General features: G+C 36.0%; 2 protein-coding genes across 7 annotated transcripts in view; both read left to right on the top strand.

The window, feature by feature from the left end:
- The window catches only part of LOC126850786 (uncharacterized), a 35,752-nt gene extending 30,988 nt beyond the window's left edge, over positions 1–4,764 (top strand). For all 3 annotated transcript variants that reach the window (XM_050594099.1, XM_050594097.1, XM_050594098.1), the window contains one exon: positions 2,364–4,764. In XM_050594099.1, the coding sequence (XP_050450056.1) occupies positions 2,364–2,492 (129 nt within the window). In that variant the 3' untranslated portion in view covers positions 2,493–4,764. The remainder of the gene's footprint in view (positions 1–2,363) is intronic.
- A 4,384-nt stretch (positions 4,765–9,148) lies between these two features.
- LOC126850795 (multidrug resistance protein homolog 49) overlaps positions 9,149–16,115 on the top strand; it is a 53,077-nt gene continuing 46,110 nt past the window's right edge. For 3 of the 4 annotated variants that reach the window (XM_050594126.1, XM_050594128.1, XM_050594130.1), the window contains exons 1-2: positions 9,149–9,339; positions 15,697–15,822. The gene's annotated coding sequence lies outside the window, so the exon portion shown is untranslated. The remainder of the gene's footprint in view (positions 9,340–15,696; positions 15,823–16,115) is intronic. The other variant, XM_050594129.1, reaches the window with a different exon arrangement.

The raw sequence follows: 16,115 nt of genomic DNA, 5'->3' as shown, positions 1-16,115 counted from the left end.
TACACAAATATAGATATTTTTCGTCGCAATCGTAGAATATGAAATAAAATCATGGAACATTATAACCATATTCCATTATAAACAATTTTTATTTATTTCATATATTTTTTAACAATGCATCAATCACAGAATATTTCTCGAGACTTAGTTGCGAGTAATGATCATAAATCACGCGAGTTATTGCTACAGCCGATGTGGGTATATGTAGATTTTACGGTTCTAAAAGTGTGCGCGCAATCCACTTCCAACTATTCTGTAGCGTCTGAAAACTCGAAGAAACGGCTCCAGATCGAAATGAACCATCGATGCTCGAGGAAAAGCGGGAATTGAAATCGTCGCTTGAGTGATCGATCGACCGTGATCAAAAAGGGATTTAATTTCCGCGAAACGTAAAACGACGGCAGAGAGAGAAAAAGAGAGAGAGAGAATATTTTTTTAACTTATAAATTATTGTTGTCTCTCTCGCGCGCATTAATGGAAACTCAATCAAAAATTTGGTTGAAAATAAACACCGTAAATTCACGTAATCTATTAAAAAAATGCGTCGGAAGACAAAAAAAAATGCTCACAATTAAAATATCAATATCCGCGAGAATGGAATTAAAAGCAAAAAAAAAAAAAAATCAAGAGAAACGTCATCGAATACGATAAACTATTGATCACTTATAATATAACGTGGCTGGGGAGTAAGAAAAATTCAGTACTTGAAACGATGAATGAAAGTTTTATGGAATCTTTTTGTCATCGGAAATAGAATCTTTTCGACAAATAATATGCTCGATCTATCAGCCCGTGAGATTTCGCGATTTTTGCGTAATTTTGTTTTAATTCTGAAAATATCGATCCGTCATTTACCGTGCATTTACGCATCTCAGTCTTTTAAATTTAACGCTTTCGAGATTACCGTATTATCTAATTGTTGTTAACGAGAAAGAAGTTTGCGCGCGCGATCATCGTTTCGGAAAGTCTTCTATCCTCCTCTAGATGTATTTAAATCGTCGTTAAATATAAACTTGCGCCACGTATTCATCCCTACTTCTTGAAACTTAGTCCGTGCGAACATTAAGGGCTGCTATAAACCCCGTTGTTTTGTAAGCTTCTACAGTAACAACAATAGCAACAGCTCAAGTTAGCACGGTTCAGAATATAAATTAAGTTCCAAGTACGATATAGTAAACTGGGTCAGGTCGAATCTAAGGAGTTTTAGATTGTTGCAATGCTATGGAAAACTATTTGCATGTCTTGTTAAAGATTTCGCAAGCGCATGCATTCATCTTTTGAAAATTAGAAGCGTAAAGCATGGAGTAAGTCATAGGAATCATAAATGTCCTTTTACAACTACACGTAGAATCTAAATTAAGAAAATGTTGACAATGCCAAAGAGTTGTCATTTATCAAGAATTGCTAAAAATGAAAATTTAAACACTTTAATAAATTAAGCGAGAAGATTGTGAAATCTTATATAATAATGCATATTATTTTCTATTTCATTAATAATAATAAGAAAATTAATGAAGTACAATTCATAAAAAGAAATTAATAATTAATTAATTGTACATTTATAAATATATGATTACTAGATTTTTATATATTATTGTAACAGCATTTCTATTATATTTAAATTAATGTTCATTTTCTTTTGTTTCATAATAATTATAATGCAATAACAATAATTAACATCAATAATTTTTAATATCGAATACCAAAATGGCCCGTTGAATAATTGATTTACGGCATATATATTTTCCGAAAAAAATCCATTCCAAGCAAGTCGCTTGCGACGTCAGGACATTATGTAAATGCATTTCTTGCCGTGATGCAAAGACGGTACCGGCAATCTCGCAAACAAAGTGGGAATTTTTTGCAGCATCGCGACGGGCTTGTACGTATAACCAGGCAAACTTGGCCGGTCAGAAAAGTTTTGAGATTTTTATGGGTCTTCATTGCAAGAAGAGTTGGCTCACCCTCCATCCCGTTGTTGGATCGTGCTTCTACGAAAAGCACGCGCGAAACTACAACCACCCCACGATCGAAAGTTCACATGCGTAATCTTCGCGAAGAACTTTGCGATTCGCAGTCTCGATAATCACAAGCGAGCTTTGATCGATAAAGCGAAATTGCGCATTATAAACGTGACTTTGCTCTATAAATATTAATATATATATATAATATGTATCGGAAATATCGCAGACAAAATTATTTTGATAATATATTTATCATTGGAATTAAATTTTCGAACGTTACAAAATCCTCGTAAATTGTAAAATTTTTTCGATCAAACTTCTTCATAGCAAGTGTGAGAATTTTACCATGAAATAATTTTATCGGATTTTTATTATTAAATTTTTTCATTTAATGTGCAGGTTCTGGTAAATTTCTCGGAGGAGTTGGACGACGAAGGCATCGACGCGACTATCTTCAGCCAAGGCAGTAGAAACAGCATGCCCAACATGTACTCCAGCATGGATACTATACACATGGATACGTTTTGAATGTGTCGTTTAATTAGGTCTCAAACTCTCTAGAAAGCTCTCTAAAAGTAAGCTCCTGCTAGATATAGATACACACGGATTTAAGTAAAGTTTTACGTTTCACTCTTGGTGAAGCTTCTCTCCTGTTCGTTCAGATACGCTCCAGTGACGCGCATTCTCTCGTGGTGATTGCTGTGATAGTTTGCCTTAACGTTCAACGCCACGACGAAATGCGCGATCTATACGAGCATTATGGAAGAAAAACAGCGTCTCGTGCTCGTCACGCGGCTTTTCCCACAGATTTAGATATTCATTTACTTATAAAACCTAGATTTGGATCGAGTTTCTAAACGGATCTTTCTTAGAAATTCGAGACAAAGCAATTTTACAATTTTCGGTCTCAGATTGAATGTAAATATTATATTTTTGAGGTAATCTTGATTTAGCAATTATTTTAGAATTATTAATATTTTTAATAGAATACGCATAAAATGTATGTTTATTTTTAGAATTATAAAATTAAGAAACGTTTAAATAGTTTCAGCGATGCAAGACGAAACATTCTTGCTTTTAACAGAACGAATACTTATGATAAGAATCAAAGTGTGATTTATTTAAAGTGATATACTTACTATGCAGAATTCAAAACGAGATAAGTGTTAGATAATTAGTGAGGGTGATTAAACCAGGGAATCAAATTAATTGACAAACTATTTTGTGTTAACGATGTTTGTTTTAAATCAATACAAAATATGGATAATTAATTAGATTAAAGTGATTTCATATCAAGTCATCATAATAATGTCTCATTATTATGATTACCTTTATAATGCTTTTTATAAGTACAATACTGACAAACATCGTTAATACAGTACAAAATTTTACTGTTAATACATTACAATCAAAATTTTATACAATCGATATGCAATTATTACACGGTTGATAAATATATTACAACAAAATGTACTCGAGAAATAATTGTACGTATTATTCACAATTGAAAAGTTTATTAAATAATTAATGAAATTAATTAAAATTCCTTATAATTACATATAATTCAAACAGACAATATAATTACCTATTTAATTATAAATATCTATAGGTATAAGTAAATCAGTATTATTGACATGAGTAAGAGAGACTAGGGGACCAGACTACCGATGACATTGTCGCTTCCGCTCATATTTTGCCGTCGCTCTGACACTGCAATTTCGAAAACAGAGAATTCCACAGGCGACGGTATTCCGCCATCAATTTTCGCCGAAGGCGATTATCGACTAGTCGCTTGACACACTCAAACCGACTGGTTACATATCGCCTGCGAGAACTCGTGCCATATGTACGAGGTCCGGGGCTTTTATTTGTCACGTTTGACGACGTCGAAGCTTATAAAGCATAAAGATCAATGTTTACACGATTAAGAATAGCATATAATTAAAGAGAGAAACAATAGATAACGTGCGAGATTGGGGCGATTTATTGCCGCGAAGGAGGTGATCGATATAATCGATGCATTAATGTGGTGTAAAAACATATGCTTTTAGAAGATACAAGAATAGTTGTTAGATATTTCAAGTTGTTAGCATTTCTGAAGATTCTTTTAGAATTAAAGTTTCTAGTAGCGAGTTATACTGCTCCAAACATACGACAATTTTATTCGAATTATATAAAAAATATATTAAAACTTTTATGAAAAAAAAGAAATGCTCTGTGAAAATGTTTTTGACATTTTCGTAAAAAAAAAAAATATATATATATATAATATATTGCAGATACAAAACACATTAAAGAGAAGTTTAGTCCAATCGCCTACGGAATATCCATGAGTTTCTGAATCAGCCAGCAGGGTGTGATTACAGGAAGAAAGAAATAAAGACAGAGATTAAGTTGCCGTAATTTCGTTCGATACGACAGCGTGTAGTTCTGTCCCTGCCCGAGGCAGAATCCCTTACTCGTGGCAAAGGCGGAAGGGAAATGGATTGGTGTCGATTATTCTCCGCCGAGAAATTGTTTCCGATAATTGATTTCTGGCGTTTGGCGATTATCGACATTTTGGCGTTAATGCCTTAAAGGAAATAAAATATAGAAAAATTCTATTTTCCTCTCTATTTCACGCAAATCGATTTTCGCCTCTCGCGTGAATCGATATATTTTAGAATCTATGAATCAGCGCGCGTACGAAAAGTCAAAGATAATATATATATATATTCTTTTTGTGCACTTAATACAATGTCATGTATATAATCCAAACTTTTTCGAACTGTATTTTCATTAAATTATTCCGCTGCGAGTACGCTTCTGTTTTGCTTGCTAAGCCACTCTCTTAAACCGGATCGGCATAATAATGGAATAAATTTAGGTAACGAAGAGGAGACCGCGTGCGCGCTCACTCACGTGCGAGAGACCGGCTTGCCCGCTGGCTTTGCCAGATACGTGGTGATTATCGTACGTGTGTCTTCTTCCTTGCCTCCTATGGGAGAGGGATCGCCGGTAGACGAGCGAATTAAGAGGCCGAATACGTTCCGGATAAACTTGGAAACAACTGCTGTCATTCGCAGATGCGCGCGGCGACGACGACGTCGGCAGAATATGCGACGAAGGTAGCGAAAGGAAGAACGGGCGAGTAGATGATACCTGCGGAAATAGTAGCGCTGTGCAACCAGTGTGCAGACATACCGAAAATCTTTTGTGTGAAACACGTGGAATCGCGCCGACTGCGATTCCGCGAGGATTAAACGCGCCGTCTGGTACTAACTGGTGTTTTAGGCTTGTTAGCGCGATTATATCCGAGACAGAATATAATTGCGCGCGCGTTCTCTCGTGCATCTACCTATCATATAATATTATCGCGAAAAGTACATCCGGAATCCAGAATTATATATAAGACGCGGTTAGCATCAGTACTTTTGCATATGCGATTCGTCTTAAATTTCGAAATCAAGAAATTAAATGCTGTGTACGTGTAATAACAAATTAAACAATATGCCAATTTCATCGAGACGGAAGCGATCGCCATATAATTGGCTGCGAGCGATCGCTGCGATCGGGCATCCTGCATTTGCATGCACTCTTCCATTTATTCCGGATTATTCGTGTTAATTACGCGCCATTTGTCTTACAATAACAGGGACAGACACGCGCTTCCCTGCATCCCGGGAAATATCTGAAATTCAGCAGGAGATAAATGATGACGGCCGTAGCGACGCGCGTCATGTGGCTACGATCTCTCCTCGGTATCCTTAGCTCGACAGTCATCGAGCAACGCAATGCGCACAATGTGCATTCACGGGAACGTGGTCGAGATAACTCCCGTAACTCGGAGGGGAGGAGGGGGGGGGCGAGGAGGAGAGCGTAGCCAACTGGCGGTCCTTCCTCCATGAATGGAGATCCTTTATCAGCATCACGTCCCTCAAGTGTCTCCGCAAAGATTCCTCTCGGCGGCGATGGGCGACCGAGAGTGAGTTAGATCGGTGGAAATAAATCGAGGGAGGGTTAATCTTCGAGGATACGGTGCGGTCGTGCCGTATCTGTCTGCTTGCGATCGCGGCGGTGCCACCGCGACCCTTCCAACATGGAGATTCGGGATCAATCGTCGGCGAAATTAAGCTCTACGTGCCTAAGCCGGATAATACCAGGTGAATGGGATAGTTTTTATATCTCTGGATAAGCTTTGCTAGTCAGAGAAAGAGAGAGAGAGAGAGAGAGAGAGAGAGAGAGAGAGAGAGAGAGAGAGAGAGAGAGAGAGAGAGAGAGAGAGAGAGAGTGGGCAGGAATACGAGAATACTCTATTTTGCAGAAAGTCATTTTGTTCATCCAGTGTAACCAAAGTATATTAAATCTGCTATTCATTCGAGTTTATTTGACTCATTTTTTAAAGAGAAATTTGTTCGACGCCAATACAAAAATTTTATACATATATAAAATTAAAACTCGAAAAAATATGTATTGATAAAATATTAAATGTATACAAAAAAATACGGCAGGATTAAAAATTAATTTTAAATCTATTTATCATGTAAAAAATAATTGATAAGCTATTATTTTCTTACGTGGACTTTAATATAATAGTTTATAAATTACTTCTTAAATATCAATGTCAAAAGTACTTTTTTTCTACTGAGTTATAATTCTGTGACAAATGTAGGTTAATAATAATAAGTATGTGATAAGGTTTAATTGGTTTTTTTCATAAAATTTATAGCACAGCAATATTTCTCTAGATAAGAGGCAGATAAATATAAAAATTTAATATTCCTCAGATTATTAGATGAGAATGACGCCATTATTTCTGCAGGAAAACTTGTAATATACAATTATCTTTTTAACAGACTGCCTTTAAATCTCGGCCAGAGATCGTTTATTTTTGATAGTAAAATATTCACTGTATGAGAGCTGAGGGCGAGTTTTATCGCATGGAAAATTCGGAGATACGCGATTAAATTCGTTCGCGTGTTGGCGAGCTTACAGCCTGGCGGAAGATAACGATAACACGTCGGGCGGGATGCTCTCGCGTCATTAGCAATGGAAATTTCGAGTTTCCTGCTTTTTGGTTCACTGAACCATAATAATATCGAGTGCATCGGTAACGAGCGTGAAAAAAAAAGAGAGATACCGATATCGAAGATAGCAACATGGAGGGCGGCATACGCGGAAATAAACAATGATTATACGCCGAACTGCAAATTTGTGTTTGCGGATCGTGCAGGTTGTATACGCAAATATTGATTTATATCTTTAAATAAAATAATACGCGTGTCGAACACACTGGCAAATATGTTTAGAAAATAATAGATGACATAATAAGTATTTTAAGCGCACGAAACAATCGCAATTGAATTTTAATGCATGGATATTTTTTTTTTTTATGAAAATTGCGAGCAAGTGTTTTCACAATAGAATTAAATTCAACGTTGTTTGTACGTAACGCGAATCTGTAGGTACCACATCAATTCAATTAACATGAATATTATTTTCGTGTCTTATTATAACAACCGATGATAGCGAATCTAATTAGTTATCGATTTTCGCTATGGAATCCGTCTTGAGATTATATAATCAGAATGCTTATACGGCGATCCATCTCCCCAAATTATGTATTATATTATGTGACGAGATGTAATTTTGTTTTCTCGCGATACATTATATCCTGCATGTCGAAAAAATTCAGCAATTCAGCATTCTGTCTTTTATATCAGATTGTTATATATTATGCTTGGTAAGCGTATTAACTTAAGAGTGAAAAATGATAAATAAATATCATATTGAGTAATGTAAACAAAGGTTGTATACATAATTTTAGGCGCTCTCGTGTTATTTAGTTTGCGACATAATGCGATACCCGTTGTCGACAAACGTAACACAATCGGAATATGCTGTTGACGCAAATCTGCATACCACAATTCAATCAGCTCGCATCCGTCCAACCGTGCGTGCGTTTAATTAGATCGATTCGGTTATACCAAATTCGTCTTGGCTGAGGTTGCGCCAAGACGTAACAATCCATCATGGCCTCGGTAGGTGTTCGTCATTTAACCGGGTTCCCGTTCATGAACGAAAATGGGTCCCGGACGAGGGTGCCGCAACGTTGATCAAGATTAATCGTATGCAAATTACGCGGACGCCGACTAGAGGATTCTGCGAGAAATTTTGGGGACTTCTATGTCGAAAAGGAAGACACGACACGGAGGGAAAGATCGAACGCCCTATCGAGATCATAGCGCTAATTGAAAAGACGTGGGCAATTCTATTAGACGCGGGAAATCGCGTCTTCGCTGATAAATAAGGGTGTCCTTGATATTGATTTTTCGCGAGCGACATACTCGGTAAATTATATTCGGATATTTTTGATGTAGTCTTTTTTCATTAGCAATTGTTCATTATTTTTTATCCCAATCTTTAAAATATTTTCATTGCAAAAGAATATTCTTTCTTCTTCTGTTCTAAAAATTTAATCTTTATGAACAATATATCACAGTCTATTGTAAAAGACTGTACTATTGTAGCGTTTCTTTTAAATTCAAGATGCATTTTACGTAATAAACTTAATTTTAAGAAAATAGGGATGAATTAAAAAAATGTGTCCATTCTCATAATCGGTTTACGACAAATAATTCTTGTATTTACAAACAAAGAAATTTTTGCAGGAGAAAAAATTTGATTCGTGTATGGTTAAAATAACTTTGATAAAAGAAAAATAGTTTACTCTAATAGAGAGATAGTCAACCAAATAATATGGCAAGTCTAGACATTCGATAAAATATTTCAGATCTCTAATAAATAATTGCTTCCAAGCTCTAGAATATCCAAATATATTATATGTTCCTTTTTATTTCTTCTAGACTCTCGATCAAAAAATATTATAACTTATCTTTTTATTAAAAAAATTTACAAAACTTCCTACATTACATTACATTATTTATTTAGACTAAATAAATATTTTTTCACAACATAGAAAAAATATTGCGTGTAAGATCTGAAATTTTTTTATTGAACAAAGATATATCTGTCAAGTTATTGCTGACGTGGTGGGTGCTAAACCCGGCACTTATGTCTGCCAAGCAGACACGTACGAGTGACCGTCAATATGTGTACGTACTCATATGTAGACATTCAGTCACGCAATGTGGTAGGTTGTGGGCGATATACATAGAGATTCTGGTGGCAGGGGGGGTCAGTGTAAAACTGTCTTCTGTCCGTAACGTATCGAGCCGTAGTCGGTCGAGTAAACCGTCATGCTGTTCGACAGGAATCCTTTAATCCTTTAAAGTGCTCTAAAGAGTAAGCGACAGTTCTTACACTTAAGAATTTCTTTGGAAATCGCATCCAACATTAGCCGTTGAGTCTTTTGATTTTTTTCCTGTATAAAAATGTAAGTATATAATATGTAATATAGACGTAAGAATCTTTATAGCGATAATTAATTTTGGTGATCTGAGACAATCTTAATTTAAAAATAAAATTTGATATATTATTTTACTTTTATTGCCTTTTAACTGCAGAATAATGTTAATGGATTTTTTATTTTATTTTATATTACATTAGTAATTTCTCTTAGCTGAAATCTTCCTTAAAAATGGATTTGAGATCAGTTGAAATTAATGTTACCAGGCTGTTAAAAATAAAATTTTATATATCGATATTCTCTCTTCTTTCCCTTGGAAAGTATAATATGATATAAGAATCTGCTGGGCAGATCAAAAGCAATTTTGCTAGAGCATTAAAAATTAAATTCAGTATATATATATATACTAACTGTTATTTAATACACGCGAGAGGATATATAGATCTCAATTTATTTTTCGTTGGCGTAATCGTTATTTCCTCGCATAAATAAAGTGAACATTAGGCCGTTGATGGAATATAATCAATACGAATTGTATTAAACGTTCGAACTTTGCGTTTATTTCTACCTGTGCGTGACCTTTGCGTGACAAATGTGGGTCACGTGGCGCACGCATACGGAGTAGTACACGAGGAATTGTGCGAGTTTATACATACACAGAACGATGCGGCGTCGACAGATCGCGGGAAAACTTATCGGTCGCTATTGTCAAACGCGATATCAGGACAGAAAATGGATGCAAGCGCGCGTCGTGTCCACAGTGCGATTATACCTGGAAAATCGTACGCTATAAATTTGCCGATCGGGTCTCGTAGCCATAGTGCGCGCGTTACAAAAGAATAAATCAATGCCCAGCGGGCAGCTTGCGGCGAAAAAATTCAATCAAACAAACAAACGTGTCATCGGACGAATATGCGAAACGAATGACTGGTCGACGAGCTTACCGAGTTCCAATACCGGAGATACTTGGAGAGGACGCATTTGACACTATTAAATTGATAGACCAAAGAGAGAGCGAAAATAGCGTAAAAAATAATAATCAGTGAAAAAAATTATTAATGTTTGGTTTATTTAAATTATTAGATAAAGTTAATTATTCCGTTAATTAATTTTTATATGTCATAATATATCATTGACCAAAGTATCTTATTTTATCAGATCTTAAAAAAGAAATTTATGTCTAGTATTATTTTTTTTTAATTTTTCTCAAAATATTCGTATATATATTAGCATAAACATCGTCAGTATAAATTATTAAATGTTATTTTAACATTTGTCAGTCATCATTATTTTTAGCATAATTTTTCTTCATTTTTAATATTACAAAAATTATATTTGTAAATTTTTGTAAATTTTTAAAATATATATCTTCAGATCTCTAGATTCCTAAAATTTGCAAATATTAAATATTATATAGTTATTTCCACAAATTAATTTTTAACTTAAGTAACTTCTCCGTGATAAAAATGTCATATTTTTAGTATCTCTTCTTTTGACATTTAACACAACTATAATTGATACAAACTCTTCAATGAATATAACTGAACGTTGTGTATGTGTATTATAATTATTAATGAAAATGTGTAGTATTAAATTCAAAAGAAATGATTCCGCAATTATTTCTTTGTTTTACTAAACCGCGCCTTTCTCGCGTCCTTTGTGACTAATGATCAGCCGTACGTTTCTTTCGTATACGAAAACTTGGCAAATATGAAAATAGTCCTTCCTACTTTAGCATCACGGCCATATTATATGTATATGTGTGCGAACGAATTTATGATAGCTATATTACGTAGCCTTAAAATAGCGACAACCGGTCTTATCCCACGTGAACCGGATAACCAGATGTTTTAAATCTATCCACTTTTTGCACACGCTTATCTCTTACACACGCGAACTATACGCGGCGAATATTGCTCCATTAGTAGATGGTTTAATTTATCTCTCGCTTACATTATGCAACATTTAATTGTGCAAATGCTTCCTAATGAAACCACATTTCATCTATATAAGTGAATTAGATATCATATATTATAATTAATGGATCGTTTCGCCAGTATCATACGAATAACGCGAAATCGTATAGCGAATACAAATGACGTCTCCTCTGCGAAAGCTGATTCGAATTTAATCTTTCTATAACAATATTTCTCAAATTTGTTTGCGATCGTCATTTTATCAGGAAATACCGATAATCAAAATAAACTATCGGCATGATGGCGTTAATTTACCTCGCAGCTCACCTAAAATTGACTTTAAATGACATGAAGCGGCGGAAAATATCGATACCGGTAATTGCCGCCGCAATTTATTTACAAAGAGCGTAAATGCATTTTTCACGCCAAGTATCTCATCGAAAATGCGATTACGCGGCCGAGGGGATCTCGGAAAAACGAACCATCAATGGATTTGTTTTATCCACCCGCGTGTAATTTACCGCGTCATTCGGCGATCGCGCTCAAACATCAATCCCGCAAATGCACCCGTCGTTATTTATTATGCAATTCTGGCGATATCGGTAGTGCGGTAGTGTTTAAAAAACGTGTCGCAGACATTACGACAACATAACGCGCGCGATTTTTTGTTTTCCCTACGTCGTGCGATATTTATTCGCCTCTATTAGCGTCATTGTGTGAAACGTGTCTAACGATCGGATGATGTCGTACCACTGGAAGAAAATGTCTGCGAAGGGATTTCGGGATCGAACAAGATTCCGTCGCGTGACGTCTCTTCCGCGACGTCTATTCCGCGTCCTTCTCTCTCTCCTTCTGCGGATTCGATCCTCGGTAGTTGGCCCTTTCGAGATCTCGGGGGAGAGAAACGTGCGATGCATGTGTCGCGTGCGCTTTAGGGGAACTGGCAATCTTATTGAATCTGCTGTAATCTCCCCGGCGCGTTCAATGTATATTCGGATGCTTTTGACAGCGTTCCCATTCCGCTCTACTCTCACGGCCGGGATCGATTATACGGTGTAACGTCAGTTTTCTCCGAACGATATTGATTTTACAATGCCCCGCCGTAGGCCTGTACGCCGTACCTGCGATAAGCGAGCTTTGATAATGGTAGCATAAATTTTGCGAGCAAATGCTTTGTGCCTACATAATTATTGTTGAGTCAGTCGCGATGAAATAATTCCCTAATATTTATGAAAAAAGAAGGAGAGAGAAACAAAAATTCTTAATAATTATTATAAATAATTAAAAAAAATTCTATATATTAAAAATTCGTTATATATTTAAAATACAAAAGCGACTTTTGATCAGACCTTAGATTCGCAATTAGCGTGAGTGATTTCAGAACTATCGATCCATTGAACAGCGACCGGCTCGAGCGTGTTGTAATTGCGTGTGTTGTAGGCTTGCTGCAGTATACGGGAAGGGCAAGCCCGTATAATCGCGATATATATATATATATATATATATCTAAGTGGCAACCAAGAAAACAAGTAGGTAGAGTCGCCCGAACCGACCGAAAACAGATCAGTCAGATCTGTGCATTCGTGCGATTCGTGCCTCGTCGATTTCGAAAAGTTCCTCTCTTCTCGTTTGTTTGAAACTATGGAGTATCTCTCGCGACAAGAAACGAGTTATCGATTATAACATTTGGAAGGTTTCCGGTAGGTGTGACTGCATCTTTGAAGTCGTCATATATAATCCGCGGTCTGATAATTGATATCGCATTAGTCTCTTTCTTTATATATATTTTTATTTTTTATATTTACTTGACATTTATTCATTTCAAAATCAAATTTACATACTCGAATAAAATTAAGGACTTAATAAATATTAAAGCATCGTACAATGGAACGATTTTAAATATTTGAAAGTTCGAGACTTTAGAGTAACGATATTTTGCGGACTCTAGTCAGTTGTCTGACACTAGAGTTTTTCATGATATTATATTCTTAGATTTTCTCTATTGTATTGATCGATTGGAGACAATGTTCGTGTGTTACGTAATAATAATACTCCGATATGTTATGCTACATAAAGTACATCGCACTCATCTTCATCGAGTTCTTTGGCTTTCAAGGCGAGATCTGTAAGATTCTTTTTATCTGTAATATCATAGAAAAAGCTTTTTTTTAGACATTCTCTCGGAGATTACACCGTAAATTATGCTTATTAAAAAATACTTTTACAACGTTTAACATTTTTACAAGATTGTTTCTCTAATGAAACAGGATGGTATGAAAAAACTGTAATGATAAAATAACTATAAGACAGGTACATTAAGGTGCGTGTTCAGAAATGTTCAAATAACATTTCTCTGCCTCCATATTATTTCGAAGGAATATTACATTCATATTTTTATCGCGCGCAATTATACGTAATATATTTTTTCATTAATATTTTATACATCAATACAAAAATATTTTTATAATTAATATAAAAAAACAGATATAATTCACAATTAACTACATTTTTATGCTTTATTATTTCTTAATATATATATTCCTGGCTTCTCAAATATTGATATAACTGTTTATATAAAAACTTCAGAATAGCTAAACTACTTGCATAAAATCGAAGATAAAACGTTATCAATAAAAGGTGATTCTCTTTGAAATTCTACTCGATGTCTAAAAATGCACTTTCTCCGTGAGTTTCGCGATTCTGAAACGGCATACGAATGCCTCTTTTAGCAAAAGGGTCGAAACAGGGAAAAGGGAAAACGAGCTCATCGTCTTGCCTCTCGCGTTTCCACGAAATATCATCACGACGAGAAAGAAAAGGAAAATGCGCCGGCGTTACATAGACGTTGATAGGATACATTGAAGGAGGATAATATGACGGTCCGGCAATATCCCGTGTTCCCTCCATTTCTTTAACCCGTTGACAAGCATTATGAGTTTTATCACTATGGAGGCTTCCTTCATTTTATCCGATAATATCGAACCAACCGGCGCCGCTCAAGCTCGAGCTTTTGTGATGGAAGAACGATGATTAAAGGGCAATGTACGAGCCACCTGCTGATCATGTACGCGGTTTTATAATTTATGAAATAAAATAGTGTGATTATGAAACTATCAATTTTTATTTAAATATAAAAAAGTTTATTGTTAGTGTAAAAAAAATATTTAAATATAAAAAAAAAATATTGAATCGAAATGTATAACTAAATACAATAGATCTCTCTCGAGATTTTTCTCGATATTTTTCCCGTCCGGTCTTGAGAAAAATTCTGCTCTCTCGCGAGACTTTACTTAATACTACCCAACATCTATAAGAGGAACGATCAACAATGCCGTGTTACTCATACGAATGGAGCGACACGATGACAAAGATTGAAAATGCGAAGAATGTCGCGGTGTGTTTTGTCCGCCCGACGAGATTTCTGGTCGCGCGATGTTTAACCGAGATATTCCGAGATAAAGAGGAAGGATCGCTGCTGCGTTCTGCATTTTCTCGCGAAAGGATTCTCGGCGTTTAGACGCGCATCCCTCACGTATTTCATGGCCCCGGGGGCGTTTGTGGAATTCTTGTTTGCGACGAGAGAACCAGGAGGAGGAGAAGGAGGTGGAAGAAGTGGTGGGTGAAATTTGCGCGAGGAAAGAGGCCGTCGAAGACCCTCGTCGTCGTCTTCTTCCTCGCTTCTTCGCGCGAAAGTTCGGAATACAGCCCCGAGGTGGCGAGTAACAGCAGCAACGGAGATGATTGATAGTAAAGAAAGAGGGGCGACTGCGCCGCGTCACCGCAACCTCCACAATGGGGACCAGAAATATGAGACTGGAATAAAATTCATAGCCGTTGCCAGGGGAGACGTTAGGCCGCGATTGAGATGCAAATAAGAGCGAGACACCCAGGTAGCAACGACAAGCATGACTTCGCGGCATCTTCGTAACTCGTTCGTTCCGATGGCGCAAGAGAATTTTTTATGAGTTTCGGCAAGTCGCTATCTTGCGCGTGTCAAAGTTTCGGGAGCTTTAAAAATTTTTCGCGACGAAGCAACTCGACAAGGATCTTCGTCGATATCGCGAATCAATTGTTTATTTGAAAGTGATGTAAAGAATGTTTTAAAAAAGTTTATTTTTTTACAAATTAAGATGTATTTAATTTTGCTCCTTAATTATTAACATGCAATGGGATTTTTAAGGATGGAATCTCTGTTTCATCTCTTCCTTCTCCTATTTAACATAATTATTCTTGTTCTAATAATTATTCCTTGTTTTATTATAGCATCATAATTTTGCTTTTCTCGCAAATAATTACGATGATCCATATTATTTAATGAGGCATATTAATTATTCGTTAATTATCAGAATTTTCAAAATTCGGGTTATCATTAGCATAAAATTACTCCAAAATATTATAACATTACTCTTTCATACGCTATGTATTTATCATTATAATAAATATTTATATTGATTGCACTTTCTTTCAGATCGATATCTGCCTCTTATCTACCCAATGGGTATCAAGATCAGTTGGGGTTGTTAAAAATATTACATACATATATATATATATATTCAAACTGCTAGCGTGGAACGACAGTCCGTACCCGATGAGTGTGAGTATCGTTTTGCTTCGAATATCCGTAATTCCATTAACCAGTGTCCGCTCATCATCTAATTACTCGCGATCGTTGTCCGCGAGATTGCTACTACTCTGATCCCATCGGCATTACATCATCACGTTCCGGCTCCGCAGCTAATCGCTCGTTTCAAAGCGTGGTTTACGATGATTTAGGTCCGGCGCGAATCACAGGCTTTATTTTCCGCAAAGCGGAAAAACACGCGAAATTTTTCCTCTACTTTATGTATCGCAGTTGCCTTTTAACGGAATATGACTCGTCGTTTTTTT

The sequence above is a fragment of the Cataglyphis hispanica genome, chromosome 7 (genome assembly GCF_021464435.1).
Source record: "Cataglyphis hispanica isolate Lineage 1 chromosome 7, ULB_Chis1_1.0, whole genome shotgun sequence".
Taxonomy (NCBI): Eukaryota; Metazoa; Arthropoda; class Insecta; order Hymenoptera; family Formicidae; genus Cataglyphis; species Cataglyphis hispanica.
Note: the sequence above shows the minus strand (reverse complement) of the source record. Positions and strands in the feature narration are given on the sequence as shown.